General features: G+C 40.5%; 1 protein-coding gene across 1 annotated transcript in view; it reads right to left on the bottom strand.

Moving 5' to 3' along the window:
• Positions 1–14,718: 14,718 nt before the first annotated feature.
• LOC139374953 (neurexin 3a) overlaps positions 14,719–24,974 on the bottom strand; it is a 447,428-nt gene continuing 437,172 nt past the window's right edge. Inside the window, exon 24 of the mRNA XM_071116227.1 lies at positions 14,719–17,404. Coding sequence (XP_070972328.1) covers positions 16,446–17,404 — 959 coding nt within the window. The 3' untranslated portion in view covers positions 14,719–16,445. The remainder of the gene's footprint in view (positions 17,405–24,974) is intronic.

The raw sequence follows: 24,974 nt of genomic DNA, 5'->3' as shown, positions 1-24,974 counted from the left end.
GAGTGACAGAATGAGGGCTTTGAGGGCTTTCAGCATAGGCGATTTGTTGAATTTTTTTGTAGGACTAGAAAAATGCCTGGAATGTAAAATAATGTTATTAACCGAATCCTATACTTTTAAAATAACGGTTCTGTTCTGGAACAGTGTGGTTCACTTACCTTCTCTGTTCCGTTTCTGTACCTTGGAAAAAAAATCTGTTACGGTTTTTGGTTCTGTTTCGGTTCTTTTTCCTGAACCGGTTCCAACTCCTGATTATATAATAAGCAAGATAGTTTATTTTTATTTAAGTTTAGGGAAATGACTGTGAATCTTACCCAATGGTGCCGGAGAAGAAGGCTGACGTTTTACGTGTTTGTTTATTTGCGCTCTTTGTAATTAATTTTTTTGTTGCCGCTACCGTCTCTTATGACCGAAAGAAAAGTTCTGGACATCAGGACTGCGATTACTCACCACGTACTGGCAGAATCCCTTTTTTCCTGTAACGAGTCTGACGAGCCCAACGCGAATGATATACTGCTATCTCAGGAACAGGCTCAGATCCCCATGATTTGCTTGAAGAGGAGGCAGAGAAAAAGGGGCCAGAGGGCGGGCTGCCTTCTGAGAATTCGTAGGTGATCGAATAACCCAGCTGGTGCACAATATCTAAGGAAGTCTTGAACTATTGCTCGTCTGAGGTGGAATATCTCATGATAAGCTGTAGACCACACTATCTACCAAGAGAGTTTTCATCTGTATTGTTTGTAGCTGTTTACATACCACCAGTCAGAGAATGGCACTAAGACAGCATTGAAGGAGCTGCATTCCGCCATAAGCAAACATGAAAACACTCACCCAGAGGTGGTGATCCTAGTAGCCAGAGAATTTAATGCAGGGAAACTTAAATCCATTTTACCAAATTTCTATCAGCATGTTAAATGTGCAACCAGAGTGAAAAAACTCTGGACCACCTTTACTCCACACACAGAGGTGCATACAAAGCTCTCTCGTCCTCCATTTGGCAAATCTGATCATAATTCTATCCTCCTTATTCCTGATTATACAAGCAAAAATTTAAGCAGAAGGCACCAGTGACTGGTGACTAAAAGTGGTCAGATGAAGCAGATGCTAAACTACAGGACTGTTTTGCTAGCACAGACTGGAATATTCTTCCGATGGCATTGAGGAGTACAACATCAGTCATTGGCTTCATCAATAAGTGCATCGATGAAGTCATCCCCACAGTGACTGTACGTACATACCCCAACCAGAAGACATGGATTTACAGGCAACATCCCCACTGAGCTAAAGGCTAGAGCTGCCACTTTCAAGCAGCGGGACACTAACCCAGAATTTTATAAGAAATCCTGCTATGCCCTCCGACGAACCATCAAACAGGAAAAGCGTCAATACAGGACTAAGATCAAATTGTACTACACCGGCTCTGATGCTCATCAGATGTGGCAGGGCTTGCAAACCATTACAGATGACAAAGGGAAGCACAGCCGAGAGCTGCCCAGTGACCCGAGCCTACCAGACGAGCTAAACTACTTCTATGCTTGCTTCGAGGCAAATAACACTGAAACATGCATGAGAGCCGCAGCTGTTCCGGGAGACTGTGTGATCACGCTCTCCGCAGCCGATGTGAGTAAGACCTTTAAACAGGTCAACATTCACAAGGCCGTGGGGCCAGACGGATTACCAGGACGTGTACAGTGAGCATGCGCTGACCAATCGAAGTCATCCCCACAGTGACTGCACGTACATACCCCAACCAGAAGACATGGATTACAGGCAACATCCGCACTGAGCTAAAGGCTAGAGCTGCCGCTCTCAAGGAGCTGGACACTAACCCAGAAGCGTATAAGAAATCCTGCTATGTCCTCCGACGAACCATCAAACAGGAAAAGCGTCAATACAGGACTAAGATCAAATTGTACTACACCACTGACCAAGTGTCTTCACTTCTGAGTCAGTAATACCAACATGTTTTCCCTGTCTGAGTCAGTAATAACAACATGTTTTCCCTGTCTGAGTCAGTAATACCAACATGTTTTCCCTGTCTGAGTCAGTAATACCAACATGTTTTCCCTGTCTGAGTCAGTAATACCAACATGTTTTCCCTGTCTGAGTCTGAGTAATACCAACATGTTTTCCCTGTCTGAGTAATACCAACATGTTTTCCCTGTCTGAGTCAGTAATACCAACATGTTTTCCCTGTCTGAGTCAGTAATACCAACATGTTTTCCCTGTCTGAGTCAGTAATACCAACATGTTTTCCCTGTCTGAGTCAGTAATACCAACATGTTTTCCCTGTCTGAGTCAGTAATACCAACATGTTTTCCCTGTCTGAGTCAGTAATACCAACATGTTTTCCCTGTCTGAGTCAGTAATAACAACATGTTTTCCCTGTCTGAGTCAGTAATAACAACATGTTTTCCCTGTCTGAGTCAGTAATACCAACATGTTTTCCCTGTCTGAGTCAGTAATACCAACATGTTTTCCCTGTCTGAGTCAGTAATACCAACATGTTTTCCCTGTCTGAGTCAGTAATACCAACATGTTTTCCCTGTCTGAGTCAGTAATACCAACATGTTTTCCCTGTCTGAGTCAGTAATACCAACATGTTTTCCCTGTCTGAGTCAGTAATACCAACATGTTTTCCCTGTCTGAGTCAGTAATAACAACATGTTTTCCCTGTCTGAGTCAGTAATAACAACATGTTTTCCCTGTCTGAGTCAGTAATACCAACATGTTTTCCCTGTCTGAGTCAGTAATACCAACATGTTTTCCCTGTCTGAGTCAGTAATACCAACATGTTTTCCCTGTCTGAGTCAGTTATACCTCTATGTTTTCCCTGTCTGAGTCAGTTATACCAACATGTTTTCCCTGTCTGAGTCAGTAATACCAACATGTTTTCCCTGTCTGAGTCAGTAATACCAACATGTTTTCCCTGTCTGAGTCAGTAATACCAACATGTTTTCCCTGTCTGAGTCAGTAATACCAACATGTTTTCCCTGTCTGAGTCAGTAATACCAACATGTCTGTCTGAGTCAGTAATACCAACATGTTTTCCCTGTCTGAGTCAGTAATACCAACATGTTTTCCCTGTCTGAGTCAGTAATACCACATGTTTTCCCTGTCTGAGTCATGTTTTCCCTGTCTGAGTCAGTAATAACAACATGTTTTCCCTGTCTGAGTCAGTAATACCAACATGTTTTCCCTGTCTGAGTCAGTAATACCAACATGTTTTCCCTGTCTGAGTCAGTAATACCAACATGTTTTCCCTGTCTGAGTCAGTAATACCAACATGTTTTCCCTGTCTGAGTCAGTAATACCAACATGTTTTCCCTGTCTGAGTCAGTAATACCAACATGTTTTCCCTGTCTGAGTCAGTAATACCAACATGTTTTCCCTGTCTGAGTCAGTAATAACAACATGTTTTCCCTGTCTGAGTCAGTAATAACAACATGTTTTCCCTGTCTGAGTCAGTAATACCAACATGTTTTCCCTGTCTGAGTCAGTAATACCAACATGTTTTCCCTGTCTGAGTCAGTAATACCAACATGTTTTCCCTGTCTGAGTCAGTTATACCTCTATGTTTTCCCTGTCTGAGTCAGTTATACCAACATGTTTTCCCTGTCTGAGTCAGTAATACCAACATGTTTTCCCTGTCTGAGTCAGTAATACCAACATGTTTTCCCTGTCTGAGTCAGTAATACCAACATGTTTTCCCTGTCTGAGTCAGTAATACCAACATGTTTTCCCTGTCTGAGTCAGTAATACCAACATGTTTTCCCTGTCTGAATCAGTAATACCAACATGTTTTCCCTGTCTGAGTCAGTAATACCAACATGTTTCCCCTGTCTGAGTCAGTAATACCAACATGTTTTCCCTGTCTGAGTCAGTAATACCAACATGTTTTCCCTGTCTGAGTCAGTAATAACAACATGTTTTCCCTGTCTGAGTCAGTAATAACAACATGTTTTCCCTGTCTGAGTCAGTAATACCAACATGTTTTCCCTGTCTGAGTCAGTAATACCAACATGTTTTCCCTGTCTGAATCAGTAATACCAACATGTTTTCCCTGTCTGAGTCAGTTATACCAACATGTTTTCCCTGTCTGAGTCAGTAATACCAACATGTTTTCCCTGTCTGAGTCAGTAATACCAACATGTTTTCCCTGTCTGAGTCAGTAATACCAACATGTTTTCCCTGTCTGAGTCAGTAATAACAACATGTTTTCCCTGTCTGAGTCAGTAATACCAACATGTTTTCCCTGTCTGAGTCAGTAATAACAACATGTTTTCCCTGTCTGAGTCAGTAATACCAACATGTTTTCCCTGTCTGAGTCAGTAATACCAACATGTTTTCCCTGTCTGAGTCAGTAATACCAACATGTTTTCCCTGTCTGAGTCAGTAATAACAACATGTTTTCCCTGTCTGAGTCAGTAATACCAACATGTTTTCCCTGTCTGAGTCAGTAATAACAACATGTTTTCCCTGTCTGAGTCAGTAATACCAACATGTTTTCCCTGTCTGAGTCAGTAATAACAACATGTTTTCCCTGTCTGAGTCAGTAATACCAACATGTTTTCCCTGTCTGAGTCAGTAATAACAACATGTTTTTTAGCTGACCACTATAGTACCTGTGCCCAAGAACACTAAGGTAACCTGCCTAAATGACTACTGACCCATAGCCATGAAGTGCTTTGAAAGGCTGGTCATGGCTCACATCAACACCATTATCCCAGAAAACCTAGACCCACTCCAATTTGCATACCGCACCAACAGATCCACAGACGATGCAATCTCTATTGCGCTTATTTGAAAATGGCGAAAATTCTTACTGATTTAACTCAATAATTGTCTGTTTGGCAATCATTAAACCTTTATATTATCATGAATTGTAATGTCACATCAGAGGACAAATTCAAGGCACTGATAAATTAAATGGTTCATTTAATTGGATATAAACTCAAAATTGAAAGTGGGCATATAACATTGAGTTGTTTAGACATAGTTTATTTTAACTATATGTTTGTATACTTGAATTTTAAAGGAATATATTTTTTTATGTGGGCCAAATGGTAACTATGACATGTTATACCTTATTAGGCTATAACTGTTACAATGCGGTACCACACTTTCACAGTGACAAGTCCAGAGCGACTTACTGCAAGTTGGGGAGTCATTATGACACTGATTGATTGTGTATGTGTGTGTAAATGTGTGTGAGTGATTATTGCTCCTCAGCCTTACCTGACAAGTCAGAGTCGTTTGTCTTACCCCACTAGACGAGCACATCTAATGTTTCCAATCTATTTAATTACCATTACAGCGTTGACATGCTGTTGTGTTGTTGTTGATGTGCTTGGTCTCTGCATGATTTAAATGATTTCCTCTGGGGAAAAAAGCATTTGTCACAATCTGCCTGGCAAGTGGTGGTGGGTGGGTGGTGGCACCCATGTGTGTGACAAGTTTAAATGAGCTAGCAAAATACATAATTCCTTTCAATAGAGTGTCAAATCAACTTGCATTTCTGCTTACTCTCAGGGCAATTGCTGTGTTGTTGTAATCATATTATTAACAGCCATCAGTGAACAAGTCAGCATTGGCTGGATGGAACAGTGAAGCAAACCCAACCTCATGTGCTGTCCAGACATTTTGTAACGGTGAAGTTGTGGCATTTTATTTCCATGGTAATTTCCAACTGTCCACCAGGGGCAATGCGAGTGCCTTTGACCATCTAGTACAGTGTTTCCCAACCGTTTTGGTTACTGTACCACCAATAGAATTTTGCTCTGCTCGGAGTACAACTGAAGAACCCCCTCGTGCATTTTAGCTTCCCGATGATCTCGAGTCTTCTCAAGTATCCACTTTAGATAGTACCCCCAGGGGTCCTAGTACCCCTGGTTGGGAACCACTGATCTAGTAGGCTCGTGATGAGCTAGGGCAGGGGTTCCCAACCAGGGATACTAGGACCTTTGGAGGTACTTGGCCTACGCACAAGGCATACTTGAGAAGACTCATGAGACCATAGGCTTCCTGGTAAAATGCACGAGTGGGAACTTCAGGGGTACTCCGGGCAGAGTAAAATTCAGTAGGTGGTACAGTAACCAAAACAGGTTTGGAAACCACTGAGGTGTTGGGGATGGAGTTGAGGACAGGCCTAAACCGTGCGCTACGGCTGAGCATCGTAGGTTCAATCCCAGTGCTGGGCACACTTCCTAATCTACAGACGGCACCACACCCCATCATTAAAATGTATGCACTAAGCAATATTAACATACTAGGCCCAACCATACTGAGAATGCATCATATAATGAACAATGCGTTGTTTCCCGCCATTCCTTCATTTTGGTACAGCCAGTCCCCTTACCTGATTATCAGCTGTTGTCAAAAGCACGTTTGCCTGAAAAGAAGATTCTGTACCTCAATAGTATGCAGCGAATTCTACCAGATGAAACATCTTACTCAATTATAACAATTTTGCATACTATAAAACATTATATTTTTGCATATCCAAAAAGCCTAATATTTGGAACGCAAGTGCAGGTATTTGGACACAGTTAGTGTGTCAAAATCTGTTCTTTACACACCATGGACACCACCTGTGTATCCAGCCCTCCCCTGTATGGTCCGACAGCAGAGTACATTTCATTGGCATAACCTCTGTAATTACACAGTAATAGACTAGTAATTGACTGCTAAGTACATTCTGCAAGGGATTGCTGGTGAGCAATGGTTATGAATGGCAGATCATCCAAAGAAAGAATTCTGGGTATGTATGTAAGGTAACATAGTTTCAGGCTATGGCCTATGTAGGTAGGTTATATGTAACACTCTTCAACGTACCCCAAGAGGTACTGTAACTACAAGGAAAGGATTGTAAATTAATTTATTCTGCATACTGTATTCGGATTTCACATCTAAAACCTTCAACGTGTCTGATAAGATGGTTACTCCAAGCCTAGAAAGCCCTAAACAAAGCCAGAGATGGAGAAAAAGAGAGGGAGATAATACACTCTAATGAATGTTCATAATCAAGCGAGCTCATCGGGAGCTGGTAGGGGGATTATTGAATTCTCAGCCTTGGAGGAATTTTAATGAACTTTGTCTCCACCTGTGAAAAGGCCTCCCTCCTTCCCTCGGTCAATGGTGCTCAATAAGGCAGCCATCCATGTAATAACATCCATGTAATTTGAAATCCTCTGCTCTTTATACCTGGAGCGAAAGAGAGCGAGAGAGTGTGAGCGAGATATAGAGAGAAAGAGTGTGAGCGAGATATAGAGAGAAAGAGTGAGAGAGCACTAACCCAACACACTTTGTACAGTAGATTTCCCCTAACCAGGGTGACTTATGAAAGACTGTCCGAAAGTATGAAAGTGTTATCGTTATTTCACCATTGTAGTTTCATCTCAATAGCTCTTCAAAAAAGAGGAGACTACTAATAGAATTGCTTAGGTTTTACCCCACACTGCGAGGGACCTGATTTTAAGTTGGAATAAACTGCAAGTTACAATTGCACATGGGCAATTTACAGCAGTCATTTGAAAAAAAATTGGTGTCATTATGTGGAACGCAGTTCCTATCGGAATAGACTCGGAGGCAGGCTCATGTAACCGTAACAATTCAGTAACTGACATTCACACCCATGAGATTCCCGTTAAGCCCTCTCTCCCATGTTCCAGAATGGATGGGTGTAATGGTTGTAAACCAAATAACAGACATTTTTACTTAGAGTGTTCGCAAAGATGGGGACGCTATTGAGAATGACTGGAAAGACATTCAATGCCAATACTCTGTGTTCACAAAATGAGATACAGGGGACGACTCAAACCTGTATATATGATTGCAGTAAAAGCACATTCCCTTAAGAGAAAGCAAAAGCAAAGTGAACATGGATGATTTGAGTCTGTTAGATCGTTTATAATGTAGGTAGCTTTTGAATAAAATAAAATACTATCAATCCATTGATCCTAGTGAGGAAAAATATGAGCATTGTTGTACTAGTGTACAGATTCCTAGTCAATACCTGGTAATGCGGGCTGAAAAGGAAGTGTATTGTACAAGTAAGTTATGGGTCATTTGCATGTAGATACCTGCAAAAAAATCACTCCTGTTCTCCGGTATTTTATGAGCATTTCATCAGCTTGGAAAAATAAGGCTTCATCTGTACATCAAGCTTTAGAAAACCGTTACTGCTTAGGCAATGACTAATGTAACCATTGTCACAGGATCCCTGGCAACCTACACACACACAAACACACACACACACACACACAGTCTTTTACAGCTAACCTTGTGGAGACACACAATTCAGTCCCATTCAAAATCCTATTTTCCCTAACCCCTAAACTTAACACGTCGTCTTACTCTAACCTTAACCCTAAAACCTAGCCTTAACCCTTAACATAATTCTAAACCTAACCCTAACACTAACCTTAACCCCATAGAAATAGCATTTGACCTTGTGGGGACCAACAAAATGTCCCCAGTTGGTAAAATGTTTGTTTGTTTAATATTCTTGTGGGGACTTCTGGTCACCACAAGAAAAGTTAAACACGTCCATCGACACACACTGACAAACACCGACAGAGTTATAGAAAAACCACAGTACGACTTCTGTGAGTTGACATTGTCTCAGTCAACATCTCTGCCAGTGTGGAGGAGTAAATCTTACCTGGCTTTCATGTTAACGTCAGAGCAGAATGTGCACCTACAAAAAATGACATCTCATTTGGAGAAGACTAGGGTTAGGACTTTCTTTTTGACGCTTCACTGAGTCTTAAGAAAAATGGGTTTGAAGACTAGCGTGTGACCCTTTCTTTCAACCCCTCCTCTGCTCCTACACACCCTCTCCATTTTAATCAAGACTCCCACTTAAAGCAAACAGGTGTCTCTCTCTACAGAAATACATTCACAAATATCTTTATATTAGGGACATCTTTCGAATCTATCAGTATTTCCCACTTCCTCTCTGATCAAAATCAAATGAAATTGTATTTGTCACTTCTTAAACAACAGGTGTAGACTAACAGTGAAATGCCTACTTATGGGACCTTCCCAATGATGCAGAGAGAAACAAAGAGAAATAAAAGAAAAATAATAATACAAGGAATGCAGCTGTAGAACTTTTTAAGGATTTGAGGGCCCATTCCGAGTCATTTCAGCCTCCTGCCTTCTTCACGACTGTGTTGGTGGACCATGATAACACCTTAGTGATGTGGACACAGAGGAACTTGAAGCTTTCGACACGCTCCACTATAGGCTCATTGTCGTCAGTGATCAGGACAACCACCGTTGTGTCGTTAGCGAACTTAATGATGGTGTTGGAGTTGTGCGCTGCCATGCAGTCGTGGGTGAACAGGGAGTACAAGAGGGGACTAAGCACAAACCCCTGAGGGGCCCGTGTTAAGGGTCAGAGTGGTGGATGTGTTGTTGCCCACCCTCACCACCTGGGGGCGGCTCGTCAGGAATTCCAGGATCCAGTTGCATAGGTAGGTGTTCAGTCCCAGGGTCCTGCGCTAAGTGATGAGCACCTTGGCGTTCTTAGGAACAGGGATTATGATGGTCTGCTTGAAACATGTATGTATTACAGACTGAGTCAGGGAAAGGTAGAACATTTCATTCAAAAGTATGTGGACACCCCTTCAAATTAGTGGATTTGGCTATTTCAGCCATAACAGTTGCTGACAGGTGTATAAAATCGAGCACACGGTCATGCAATCCCTACAGACAAACATTGGCAGTAGAATGGCCTTACTGAAGAGCATAGTGACTTTCAATGTGGCACCATCATAGGAAGCAACCTTTCTAACAGGTCAATTTGTAACATTTCTGCCCTGCTAGAGCTGCCCCGGTCAGCTGTAAGTGCTGTTATTGTGAAGTGGAAACGTCAGCTGTGAAGTGGTAGGCCACACAAGCTCACAGAATGGGACTGCCGAGTGCTGAAGTGTGTAGCGCGTTCTTGGTTGCAACGCTCACTACCGAGTTCCAAACTGCCTCTGGAAGCAATGTTAAACTGTTCTTCGGAAGCCCAAGATCACAATGTGCAATGCCAAGCGTCGGCTGGAGTGGTGTAAAGCTCACCATCATTGGAGCAGTGGAAACGTGTTCTCTGGAGTGATGAATTACGCTTCACCATCTGGCAGTCTGATGGAATCTGGGTTTGGCGGATGCCAAGAGAACGCCATCTGCCCCAATGCGTAGTGCCAACTGTAAAGTTTGGTGGAGAAGGAATAATTGTTTGGGGCTGTTTTTCATGGTTCAGGCTAAGCCCCTTAGTTCCAGTGAAGGGAAATCATAACACTACAGCATACAATGACATTCTAGAAAATTCTGTGCTTCCAACTTTGTGGCCCTGTGCACAAAGTGAGGTCCATACTGAAATGGTTTGTTGTGATCGTTGTGGAAGAACTTGACTGGCCTGCACAGAGCCCTGAACTCAACCCCATTGAACACTTTTGGGATGGTTTGGAACGCCAACTGCAAGCCAGGCCTAATCGCGCATCATCAGTGCCCGACCTCACTAATGCTCTTGTGGCTGAATGGAAGCCAGTCCCCGCAGCAATGTTCCAACATGTAGTGGAAAGCCTTCCAAAGAAGAGTGGAGGCTGTTATAGCAGCAAAGGGGGAACCAACTCCATATTAATGCCCATGATTTTGGAATGAGATGTTCAATGAGCAGGTGTCCACACTCCACATACTTTGGTCTGTGTATGTCTGATCGAAAATGGGCTAAATCCAAATCATGAAATATCCAGTGCCGAAAATCATTGTGCTTCTTCACATGAAGTTGGAAAATCTGAGCATACATTTGTACCATATTGAGTAGTAGGCAAAACAATGCATATTTAATCCAAATTGCTATTTCCAAAGCACATATTTTTGTTTAACAAAATGCAGCATAGCAAATCCAGAGCTCCAATCAAAACAAGTTTTCTGTAAAGATGCAAAAGTAGGCCAATCTTTGCTAAAAATGTATTTTATTTATTGAATAGAAAATGTAAGTTGCACACCCTCAATTCCCCTGCCTGCCCTGTTTGTGCTTGACGATGGATGCAGGTCGTCAGTTGCGGACCCAATAGTGTTGGGTAGTGTTGGTCTGTGATCCACTTCAAACTGTAAATACATAAGTCATTTATCAAAATTGTGTTGATATTGCAAGAAAATATTGTCATTTCACATAACCATACCACAAGATAGTTACTCTACCTGCTTCATTCATGACAACAATACTAACTGGAACAAGCTAGCTAGCTATCCAAGTTGTTAGTTAACTAGCTAGCTAAGTTTGTTAGCTGTCACCTTGAGGCTTGATAGGGGGAAAAAATGATTTTCCCTGACAGGAAGGCAATGCAATTATTTGTTAGCTGGCTAGGCTACCAGTTAGCTTTTACCCCGTATCAAGCCCAGCTAGCTAGCTAGCCTTACTGGCTGCTAACTAAATTAGCTAACATGCTTGAGTCTGGTTAATAAGATAAATAAAACTTCTCAAACTAGCTACTCACTTTAGAGTTAACTTCTTTTACGTATTTTCTGCACAGCTTCCCACTTCTTTGTTTCTCCACACATATACACACTCATTTGCGGTGCAAAATTTAAAAATGACAGTTGGAACTCCACAGCTGAAAAGACGTGATTCTTGTTGCTAGGCTACCAGTTACAGCGCTTATAGCTTGCATAGAATACAATAGCTAGTGTCTGAAGAATGAAATGGATTTCATATTTGTCAAATGATTGAGATTGTACTCAAATAAGCTCCAGAAATGGTCCTTATTTAGCATATCAAGATCCTGATATGAACCTCAGTCAAGAGCATATGCATTGTACGTGCTGTGAAAATATACTATGTAACCCGCTGTTAGTATTTGTCATCATATAGAGAAAATAAGATGTCCACATATGCCTATCTCAGGATATCTAATGAGGCAATATCCGGCCATACCATGTATGATATCCGGAGGGAATCCAAAAAATGAATTGTGCATGAAATAAAACGTTTTTCATATTTGTCAAAATATTGAGCATGTGCTGAAAACTCAGAAATGGTCCTTATTTTCAGCATATTAAAAAGCATATCAAGATCCAGATATGAACCTCAGTCATAAGAAGCATATCTGGAATCAATATAGCTTAGTATCTTGAATGTGCTGAGAAAACACAGATATTTGTTGTATACAGTCAGTATTTGTCAACATGAAGAGAGAACATAGGATGTCACATATCTCAGGACATTGAATGAGTCCATAGGAAATGTCCATGTGTGATATGCGGAGTAATCCCAATATCATATACTGTATGTCTAAAAGACACATCTGGATTCAGACTGTCAGGATATGGTGCAAATCCACAAAACTCCCAAATATGCATTGGAAATGGTCTGCATTCTGTAGAATGTCAAAAATATGTCATGTAAAGATATCCCCTGACATGGAACCCTTTTGCCCAGTGTACATACATAAAAAAAAGTTTTAAAAGAAAGAACAATAAATTAAGACATATCAGAATGAGCAATGTCGGAGTCCGGAATATAAATAAATATATATGTATGTGAATGGTGTGTATAGACAGTATGGACAGTATGTGAATAGAAAAGGTGTGTACAGCAGTAGTTATATAGTATGAGCCATGACTAGAATACAGTATATACATATGAAGTGAGTAAAACAGTATGTAAAATTTTTTTAAATGACCAATGTTCAATGACTCTATGTGCATAGGGCAGCAGTCTCTAAGATGAAGGGTAGAGTAACGTGTGGTAGCAGGCTAGGGACAGTGTCTAAGGTTCAGGGTAGGGTATTGGGCAGAGGCCGGCTGGTAATGTCTCTTTAACAGTCTGATGGCCTGGAGATAGAAGCTGTTTATCAGTCTCTCTGTCCCAACTTTGATGCTTTCTTTGTTGTTGTTACAGCCAGGATAGTTCACATCAGACAGAGATGGAAGAAGTAATTAATTGTCATACTTGAGTAAAAGTAAAGATACCTTAATATAAAATGACTCAAGTAAAAGTGAAAGTAATCCAGTAAATTACTACTTGAGTAAAAGTGTAAGGTATCAGATTTTAAATGTACGTAAGTACAGTGGTGGAAAAGGTACTCAATTGTCATACTTGAGTAAAAGTACAAAGTAAAAGTAAATGCTATACATCAAATTCCTTATATTTAGCAAACCAGACCGCACAATTTCTTTTTTCTAACTTTTTTTTGACTGCTAGGGGCAACTCCAACACTCAGACATAATTTACAAAGGAAGCATTTATGTTTAGTGAGTCCAGATCAGAGGCAGTAGGGATGACCAAGGACGCTCTCTTGATAAGTGTGAATTTGACATTTTTCCTGTACTGCTAAGCATTCAAATTGTAACTCGTACTTTTGGGTGTCAAGGGAAATGTTTGGCATAAAAAAATACATAATTCTCTTTAGGAATGTAGTGAAGTAAATATAGTCAAACATATAAATAGTAGAGTACAGATACCCCAAAAACTTCTGAAGTAGTACTTTAAAGTATTTTTACGTAAGTACTTTACATCACTGACATCAGGTAGGATAAGGTAACATGGAAAGTGGTCACCCCTATCTAGTGCCAAATCAATCCCTAGTTTATGTTGTTGGAAACTTCTAAAGGAAGGACCAAAGGTATCAGTGAGAAAAACCCAACCCAATCACAATATTAAACTCTAATACTGTGAGGCGAGTAAGGGAAAAAAGTACATCACATAACATAATGTCATGTTACATTCCCACACCAAGGACTGAATGAATAACAGCCATTTCTGAAAAATTGAGCCCCTCTTTAGTCTCAATTCGCTGATAAAGTTACTCCAGGAGTCATAAAATACTGTATATCAGCTTTAGACAGGAAATTGAGAGTACTCTCTTTCTCTCTCTCTCTCAGTGCAGTGGTCTAGACAGACAGTAAAAGGCCATTCCTGTCTGAGAATCCCGTGGAGGGCAAGTGGTATTTCTCACTGTTGGCACACACCGTACATCAGGTCTGGGATGTAAATCAAGTGTCTCGGACGTCAATCCCAGTTTGGGTTAACTGCGAACAAACAAATGGGAGCAAGGCTGCTGCACTGTATAGCTTTAGGGAAATATCACTTGAAATATCAATCGCTGTACAAAGTGCTAATCTTCCTGGCAGACATATTTCTACGTTTACAAAGAGCTAAAAGGGAACCCGAAATGACTCAACCAGTATTAGATAAGATACCCCTCAAAGTTGACTTTTGTTATGCCTGGGTAACAGTATATTATGGTATGAGGTTAGGAATATTACTGTAACAGTAACACGTGTACTCCATTGTGGGGGATGGTGTAGTATCCTGAAAATCCCAAATCAGCATTTAAGACTAAGGAAATGTAGATGTACACTAAATTATAATTGACAAACACAGAACTGACTAAGACCTCTTGGGTTACATGAGGTTTTATGAGAAGATCGGAGAAGGTCCCTAATATGTATTGTCCCAACTCTCTAACATAGCCCTAATGTACACACATATTTATTGAGCTTACTCATTTAGTAATGAGCTTAACACTTGGCCTCGAGAGGTAAAACGAGAGATTTCAAAAGCAGTGACTTGAAAACACGTTTGGGAAGAACATTTTATTGCAATGCAATTCCTGGGGGGGGGGGGGGGGGAAGTATGAAAAAATATGAAAACTCATAGAAAATGATATCTAAATCCTCAACAACAAAAAGGGAATTATAAATCAGGGTGAAAAAAATAAAAAAAATATATGGAAACTATATTCAAAAATATATAAAACAAATATGAAAAGCGAATGATTTGACATGATTGTTAGTGTCCAGACCTGGAGGTAAGAATCACACTGGGTTTCAGGAGGTTGTCGGAACTGCGTCTCCGCATCCATCCGTTATACTCTTCTTTAATATAGCTTCTCTTTATTTTTTCAAAATAGAAATAACACTAAAATAACCCAGAAGAACAAGAAAGCCTTGGTACATTTAAGATTGGGCGTCTTGTATTTGATTGACACTTCAAGTGGTCAAATATTCATGCGACTTAAAAACATCTGCGATTAGATCTCTAGCCTAACAGTTTTTCTCCTTTCTTTACAAAATATGTGTATGTTCTCAATGCTTCAAAGTCTTTCTTCATGTCAGTTAACAGTTATGGATTTTTCTTCATGAAATACAGTGATAAACCATATGATCATTCTGTACAATAGAAGTACTAGAAAATTACAACTTAGATGGTATGTACAACATCTAGTACCTACAACGTACAATGGCTATAATGTAATAAAATATGTAAACAAAATTGTTTGTTTGACACAGTTGACTGTGACAAGAATTCACACTTTTCACGTTAGATTTATTTCTGTATAGACATCTTTAACAGTGTTATAGTACTGCATTCTGTCCTCAATGGGACAGCTCCATAGAAAATAGAACAAGAGGCGATGAACCAACACACAGAGGCCTGCAAAAGATACAACCAGCACTGGCTGCAAACCAATATTAGTCCTTTTTGTCGTCAGGGATAATCACATTTTCTTTGTTTAGGTTTTTAGGGAACAAAATTAAAAGAGTTGTGTAGTCCTGATGATGAAGTAGTATAACGTTTGTCCTTGGTGAGAACTGGACTGCTCAAGCAAAGTTGAACACTGTATATTGTACTGTACTGTACTTGGCTGTCGCAGTAGGATGGGCATGCATTACAATCAGTTGCTTTTTACCGAGACAAGAAAAACCAACCACTTCTCGCCACGATCACGTCAGAGTCACTCTGTCCGTCCGTCACACAATGAGAGTAATCAGGTCGAGATCAGATGACAGAATTATGAGATCTGAAGAGATCCTAAGAGATCTATCCTTAGCCATTTGAGCTCACTTGGTTTCATTTGATACATAAAGTAGTACTTGTTTTTTTTAAACGTTTTAAGACACCACACGTTTATAATGTATAAACAATACAAATTAGTCATATCTTTTTACGACAGGAGTCAATTTTTTTCATTGACTTTACAATGATCCTTTTTATCCTGACCCACTCACTCTTGTTAAGCACTACATGTCACTTACATGCTGGAAATGGTCAAGATATATGAATATCTTCATTTTGTACAGGTTTACAAAAAAAAAAAAACTAGAATTTACGTTAAGGATCACATAGCTCTAAAAGTCACTTAGGATAATGATGCAGTAGCCGTGAAGTAGTTCTACACTGATTACGTCTCCGACCAGATAGAAGAGTAAGGTCACTAAAGTTGCTATTAGCCTTCTCGGTATGCTTACAATAGTAAGTGTGCTTTATATTACAGAACATGTCATAGTTCAACCACTCTGCACAGCATGAAGTAACAGTTCCATTTTTACCATCTTTCGTCGTCGCAGCTCCTTAGAAGGTAAACTGTTAAATAAAGTTCTATATATTTCTTTCCCTTTCTCTTCCTCGCTTTCTCTCTCTTTTTTTATCTCGCAACGTCCGTCACTCACACGTAATACTCCTTGTCCTTGTTTTTCTGTTTTACTTTGCTGCCTTTTGCGCTCTGCTGTTTGTCCTTCATGACGGCTCCATTGCTCTGCGTGGCCGAGTTGGTGATGTAATTCCTGCTCTCATCCACCTGGTAGGAGCCCTCGTCCCTGTTCCTGTACTTATACATGGCGTACAGGAGGATGAGGATGCACAGGGCGGCGGCCGCCACTATCCCGACGACCATCCCGGTGGTGCTGCTAGACTGGCGGGACACTTCCGGGGGTCCCGGGACTCGGTTGACGCCGGGCTGGGTGGGCAGGGCTGTGGGTACATTACGGAACATGGGGGAGGTTATTACAGGAGCCCTCTGCTTGGTGCTGTCTACCTCATAGGGTAGTGTGGGCAACGGGAGCAACACTACGTCAGGCTGGGGTTTTAGCTCGCGGTTATTCATTTTGCCGGCAGGCAGCTTGGCGGGTGGCGTGTGGTGCAGGGTTGCGGTGGAGGTGTAGCGGCTCTGGTCGGGGGCTAGCGGCAGCGCAGCGGTAGTGGTAGTCCTACCGCGTTCTGAGGACGGTTTGTTAGAGCTAAAGTCCTTGGTTTCCCACTTGGGCGCATGAACTTTGTAGCCACCTTCAAAGGCCGACGTGGACAAGGTCTTATCTGTTACCAAGGAGAAGGTGGTGTAAAAATCTTCATCATCAGTAGGGGGCAGGTTAGAGTTGAACGCTTCCCCTGAGCCATACCCCGATATCACCAAGCCATCATCATCATCATCATCACAATCATCGCTGCCTCGATCCGACAAGCAAGGTACCCCCGCCTCAGTGGCCGTGGACAGGGACTCTTTGGTGGTCTCAATAATGGTGAGGGGTGGGCGGAGGGTTGGGGGAAGGGGGATGGAGGGTGCACGAGTAGCTACAGGGGGCAGCACTAACGGTTCCTCTAAGAGTACTGGGATCACTAATTCACCTCCTAGAGGTAGAGACAGAGAAAAGACATGTTAGAGAGCAGTAAGAACGTCATGGCAACTACACACATCTATCACATTCATCCAAAACGGAAAAGAGGTCAATAAAAACAACACGACACTGTACAAAACAAAATAAACAGGTACATACACTGTACTTACTGTACCTACATTACACAGCTTTAAATAAGAACAAAAATGCCACAAAACGGAAAAAAGGGTCAACTAAAAAGGTTGCGCATCAAAAGGCTTCAGGGGGTGTGAGGGTGAGCCAGACCTAACGTGTAATCAAAGAAAGCACTTAAGAATACATAACTAATAGGGCCAACATAATGTGGGTTTACCTGTTCAATAATATCCTCTCAAATCTGACACTGAAGTTTTCATGTAGCTAATGTACATTAACAACAAGTTGCATAGTGACTGAAATACACTGAACAAAAATATAAATGCAAGCTGAAATAAAAGATCCCTGAAATGTTCCATTCGCACAAAAAGCTTATTTAAAAAAAAAGAGCATTTCTCCTTTGACAAGATAATCCCTCCACCTGACAGCATGATCATTACACAAGTGCACCTTGTGCTGGGGACAATAAAAGATCACTCTAAAATGTGCAGATGTCCCAAGTTTTGAGGGAGTGTGCAATTGCAGGAATGTCCACCAGAGCTGTTGCCAGATAATTTAATGTTAATTTCTCGACCATATGACACCAATATAATTTGAGAGAATTTGGCAGTGTGTCCAACCGGCCTTACAACCGCAGACAACATGCTTGGCATCATGTGGGCGAGCGGTTTTCTGATCAACGTTGTAAACATAATGCCCCATGGTGACGGTGGTGTTATAGTATGGGCAGGTATAAGCTACGGAAAATAAACACAATTGCATTTTATCGATGGCAATTTGATTCACAGAGATAGCGTGACGAGATCCTGAAGCCCAATGTCGTGTCATTCATCCGCCGCCATCACCTCATGTTTCAGCATGATAATGCATGCCCAATGTCGCAAGGATCTGTACACAATTCCTGGAAGCTGAAAATGTCCCGGTTCTTCCATGGCCTGCATACACACCAGACATGTCACCCATTTAGCATGTTTGGGATGCTCTGGATCAGTGTGTTCCAGTCCCCCCCCATATGCAGCAACTTCGCACAGCCATTGAAGAGGAGTGGGAGAACATTCCACAGGCCACAATCAACAACTTGATCAACTATATTGAAGGAGATCTGTCGTGCTGCATGATGCAAATGGTGGTCACACCAGATACTGACTGCTTTTCTGATCCACGCCCCTACATTTGTTTTAAGGTATCTGTGACCAACAGATGCATATCTGTAGTCCCAGTCACGTGAAATCCATAAATTAGCGCCCAATGAATGTATTTCAATTGAGTTATTTCCTTATATGAACTGTAACACAGTAAAACTTTTAAATTGTTGCATGCTTATATTTTTGTTCAGTATATTTATAATTCTACAATAAGATACGTGTGAAGGACAGAACCACATGTCCAAGCTGGCTAAATGAATATACAGTGTCACCCCCATGGAAGGATCTGGCTCCCCAGTCGGCCCCAGCCTCTCGCCTTTTGAATGGCTCTATACAGCTTCCATAATGGCAGGACCTCAGGGCAAACCAACGGCAGCTGAATGTTCACCCTCTAATTGCGTATCTGTGCATGTGTCATGTACCCTTGTGTGATTTGTGTTCGGTGTCTGTGGCATACATGCGTGAGTATTTGTGTGCATCTGCAACATAACTTTGTGATCAACTCACAATGTGATGTATGGTAGCATGCATCACTGGAGGGTTACTTAATAAAGTTACACTCGCACAATTCAATTCAAGAGAAGTTTTTTCGATAACTCTCTTTTTTTTCACTCCAGCAAAAGAGGCCTTGAATGAAAATGGTACCAAAATCAATTACGCGTTAAACAAGGGTTCAATAGCGCTTTACAGTTTCTTCAAAAACACACAAATGCCAAGTGAGTATCCATACTGAATAATTAAGAAACAACAGGTCCTTTCATATGCCCACTAATTAACTATAAGTAATGAGTTAACGTAAACAAATGATCATCCAGCTGATTAAAAGACAAAAATCTGTTCATTATGTTTTCTCATTGACCCTGATTGTACACTTCTACATCTAACAGAATAGCTCAGACTCTCTTTCTCTGTCTCTCGCCCTCTCTCTGCACTTCAGCGAGCATTGTTCTAGCTATAAAGTAAGCCAGGCAAATTATTTTTCTCCCAGCAAAATTGTTCCCAGCTTCAAACTAAGTAGCTCATTAAAAACCTAACAAAAACTACACAGGAGCAATAAAGAGCTTATGTAGTGATTAAGGCTGCACTGGGAACCGAGAGGTTGGAATTAGACTTGCAAATTCACACATCTTGCCGGAACTTACGGAAGAATGGTGCAAAAGATGACAAAGCTAATTTAAGGGGAGGATGCCGACAAAAATGTGCATTAATTGTGAGTGCCTGTGTGTGTGTGAGAGTGAGAGAGAGAGAGAGAGAGAGAGAGGAGGCCAACATATGGGGTAACTAATCCCATCTTTTTTCTAAAGGATTAAAGAGGATTTTGGGAGAAAATATGGTAGTATCCCCCATCACATGCTGACTTTCGTGTTGCATAAAAGGAGAGTGTAGATGGTCTGTTTCTCAAAGGCATATGGTGAACATTCAGGGTGTCGTTGCAGCTGCCAAATTCCACTGCCATCAAGGTTCGTGTATACAGTTGTGTATATCTTATTACAAAGCCCTACACATTGATGCAAAAAAATCAACAACAACAAAAAATCAAGCCAAACATACGATTATATTGTATCACTCACAAGATACGGCAAACACTATTACGTTAAACATTTACAAGCTAAGAGCACAGTTAGATCTATTAAATAAAGATTAGCTACATATTCTACCAAGCAAACTTTAAACAACGCAAGTCAGTTATAAACATCATAACAGCCCACTAAAACATTATTCAAGGAAGAAAGCATACCACATAGTCCTTGTCAACTTACATCAACAAATTGCCCGCATGATTTTGGCATGAAGAAAAAAAGTTTACAAAAGAAAGTTGTGTAAGAATGTTCTTGGCTGAGTATAGTTTTGTATAGATAAAAAAATCATTTAGCAATTGGACTTCTTGTTTAATTTATCTTTAGACATGATGGTACAGGGAGGCAACAACACATACATCCACACCACATAACATGAAAAATAAACTTCACCATAATTCTTTTTTTTTCTTATTTTTTAAAATCTTCGATAAATAATCCAGTTTTTACAAAAAACTGTACATCTATAAGTTTTTGCTTTAATAGACTTCTCAATAAATATCTACATTCTATTAATTTTAAGTTTTTGCTTAGTTTGTATTTGTTCTTTAGTTTAGAATGGATGGATGACTGTCCATATTTTAACATCGCTAAAGAGGGGGAGGGGAGGGGAGTGACAAGGGGGAGGGGCCTATGAACATACTACAGAGGAGATGAGGATGATGAGGGTGATAGTGTAAGTCAGTTGCCATGTCCATGTAAAGGCAGTACGAAGCGGTCGGGCGGCATTAGAGCTTTTGGCTGTAAGGAAGGGATGGGGATATACAAACAATGAGCATATACATGCCCATCTACAGAGAAGAACATAAGTCTAATAACACTGACAGTCTGACAAACCCTAAACTGCAACTTCTTAGCCATGCAGTTTTGTTTTTTTAAGTAATTCATCATTCAATAAAAAAAGTGTAATTGTTTATCAAAATAGCTCTAAAAAATATCTGAAAACCAAGGAAGATATCATGTGGATCTGGAACCGCTTCACCAAATATTGTGTCAACTTTAATGGACTTGGTTTTGACAAAATGGAGGTTTAACTGGAGGATTGCTATATGTTTTGTCTTTCATAATTGGATTATTAAAAGAAAAGCAGTGGTCTAAAGCACACAGTCCATTCGCTGAAGTAGTTCCAAATCCCCCCAAAAGAAGTAAAAAATTCAAATATATTCTACAAAACTGTGATTCCAAATATTCAGTGGTCAAAACGAATGTTTAACCGAAACTACGTAATCCAACTATGTAATCCAAAAAATCGAAATCATAACAAAATGGTCATATATCAATTTGAATGTTTCTATACAAAAATACGAACGGATAAACTATCAAATAATAAATGTCCATATAAGATGATAGAACAAAGCCATTTAAATTTGCACACACTACAACCAGATGCACACACTAGAAAACAGACACAGTCGAGAGGGGCAGTCGGGTGGCGACTTTCCCTCTGTCATGTGTTTTTGGGATGACAAATCTGTTTATGTTAGTCTTAAGACATGGACCCGGCGTGCAGTCTGGGTATATGTCAGAGAGAGAACATACTGTCTGAGAATGGGTTAATCTTTTTTTGGTTGTACTGCAAGATGTTGATGCATGCTTAAAGTAAGTTGCATTTAGGGAAAGTAGAAAAACAATATACGGCAAGCTGGGGTCAGGTAAAGTAAGACATTTTGAGTAAGACGGTTGAGTAAGGTTAGAGAAGTATAGGAGCCAGTTCAACCAAGGGCTGTAGGATTATAGGAATGAAATTGACCCATAATGATGTATTATACCGTAATTGATTGAAAAATAAGTTATTACATTCAAGATAAAACTTGAAGGAATTTTGATTCCCACAGCCTTTAGTTTTACAGCTAGACAGAAATAGAGAGGAATTCCACAAGACTCTTAATATGTATGTTTTCCTGAAGTTATATGCAAACTGAATGTATCTCATGAACGCTTTAAAAATGAAGATCTCAATAAACTAAGGTAATCTCCGTAGCAAGACTCCTTGGTCATAACATAGTTCCCACTGGGCACACACTAGTTGAATCAACGTTGTTTCCACGTGATTTGAATGAAATCACGTGGATCCAATGTGGAATAGACGTTGAATTGGAATCTGAGAGCTGAACTTCATTGCGAAGGCATTTTGACCCACACGTTTAATAATCATGTGAATGTCATTCAGCTACAGAGTGGTGTACAGTGAGATATTATTCTTGTGGACGCAAATCATTGCATCATAAAAAGTGTGGAACGTTAAGTGGAACATTAATATTGGCATGAGGGTAAAATATCCCTTCCCGGAGTGAGATAGAAAGTAACTAGCGAATGCCTGAGAAGCACTCGGAAGAGAGACACAGGCGCTCTTATCTTGTAAAAACAGACATCACTGTAGACAGCAGAGGAGGAAGAGGACACTGACAGATTTCACCTATAACAGTGTGTCTGAAGCTGGTGCTTGATTTCTTGATTCCCTTGTGTAGTGCAGAGGAAGCTACAGAAAGCTGGGAGTGTGTTCATATTCTACTTGGAAGGAGAACCATAGAGAAAAGCATAAGGTGGAAACGATCCATCATAATGCCACATTTTGGGGTTATATATATTTCCATACTATAAGGTTGAAATAATATTGTGAAACTGTGAAAATGATAATACCCTTTTAGTGTGAATTGACCACCTGAAGTTTCAGCCTGTTTAGGTGGGCTGGAGTTTTGAACTGCCAGGTGACATCACCAGACGACAACTAGACCAATACGAAAGAGAGTTCCAAACCTCTCTGCCATTACCATCTCCTTTTCTGTTTTCCCCTCCACACTCAGACCACTCCCAGGCAGTCCTGGGAAAATTCTTGATTGAGAAATCGCTCTTTGCTAAGAAGCTATTTTTGTTAATTTTTGACAATTTCAATTGAAAACAATCACAAAAAGGTACGTAATTGCTTCCCAGAAATGATTTCATACTGTGATCAAAATGACTGCATTGGACCTTTAAATAAGTATGCTTCCTGATTCATATCGAAAATCACATGTGGGACACAATCTATCGTAATGCCAAATTATAGAGTTAAATACGTATGCTTTCTTATTTATATTCATATAGAAAAGCATATGTCGGCAACGATCCATAATGATTCCAAACAATAGGGTTAAATAAGTATGCTTCGGATTTATCAACATTCTATACTTACCTAAGGTGCATAAACATTAAAACCTATTATTAACTTAAGTGGATAATTACTCTAATTGTGGCCTACCTGTTTTAATTTAGACCAGAACTTAGTGAATGTTCTTACTGCCACGTGAGAGTTGAGTGTCCACCTCAGTGTCTAGCTGATGTAGAACTACTCCAACCCCTAGCAGAGCCTTAGGAGTCCTGGGTCCTTAGTCCAGATCCGCCTCTCTGACACCTCTGTGAGCTGGGCCATGGTCAGAGAAGCGTGTTGTCTGGTCCATGTCTATCACCAGGGATTTACTACCTGTCTCTCCTGCTTCAGGGCACACTCTGCTAACATGGGGCTGGCTAGCCATAGAGAGGCTCATTGAATTGGGCGTTAAGAAAGACGTGGCTACCGTAACACGTTTGATCCACTGACTACAAACAGAATACCGAGACAGTGATTGGCTCGGAAGAATCAGAGGGATCAGTGTGAGGTTCAAAAAGATCAATCCTACTGTATGTTTTACACATCAGCTTATGGTTTCACTGGTCATTTTATACTTGCTATTCTCTTCAATCCTATGCAAAAGAATAAAACATATACCATATACTCACCTTTGTGCTAACATGCATACTGTATAAGAAATCAGAGGCTATTGATATTTCATAAAGACTATGCTTAATTTGAAGTGGTAAATATAGAGGTTCTGGTGAAAATGATAGTGGTTTTAAACTGTGGCTGTGCCATTACTTGATTATGTGTAATCACCCTCTTCACAGTGATGATGTAGGGTCATTCAGGTGGGTTTACTCTCCCTGACTGACATCACACTCACAATCTACAACTAGAAACCTGGAAGAGTGGACATGTTGTGAATCCCAGAGTTGCCCCAGACTCTTTCATTAATAACAGGTGATACCTGGGGGATATACTGTTGAAGTCGGAAGTTTAAATACACCTTAGCCAAACACATTTAAACTCAGTTTTTCACAATTCCTGACATTTAATCCTGGTTGAAATTCCCTGTCTTAGGTCAGTTAAGATCACCACTTCATTTTTTAGACTGTGAAATGTCAGAATAATAGTAGAGAGAATGATTTTTTTAAGCTTTTAATTATTTCATCACATTCCCAGTAGGTCAAAAGTTTACACACACTCAATTAGCAATTGGTAGCATTGCATTTACATTGTTTAACTTGGGTCAAACATTTCAGGTAGCCTTCCATAAGCTTCCCACAATAAGTTGGGTGAATTTTGGCCCATTCCTCCTGACAGAGCTGGTGTAACTGAGTTAGGTTTGTAGGCCTCCTTGCTCGCACTCGCTCTTTCAGGTCTATCCAAAAATGTTCTATAGGATTGAGGTCAAGGCTTTGTGATGGCCACTTGAATACCTTGACTATGTTGTCCTTAAGCCATTTTTCCACAAGTTTTTAAGTATGCTTGGGGTCATTGTTCATTTGGAAGACACATTTGCGACCAAGCTTTAAATTCCTGACTGATGTCTTGAGATGTTGCTTCAATATATCCATGTAATATTCCTCCCTCATGATGCCATCTATTTTGTGAAGTGCACCAGTCCCTCCT

Source organism: Oncorhynchus clarkii, chromosome 19 (genome assembly GCF_045791955.1).
Source record: "Oncorhynchus clarkii lewisi isolate Uvic-CL-2024 chromosome 19, UVic_Ocla_1.0, whole genome shotgun sequence".
NCBI classification, from domain to species: domain Eukaryota; kingdom Metazoa; phylum Chordata; class Actinopteri; order Salmoniformes; family Salmonidae; genus Oncorhynchus; species Oncorhynchus clarkii.
This window is presented reverse-complemented; position numbering and strand designations above follow the sequence as displayed.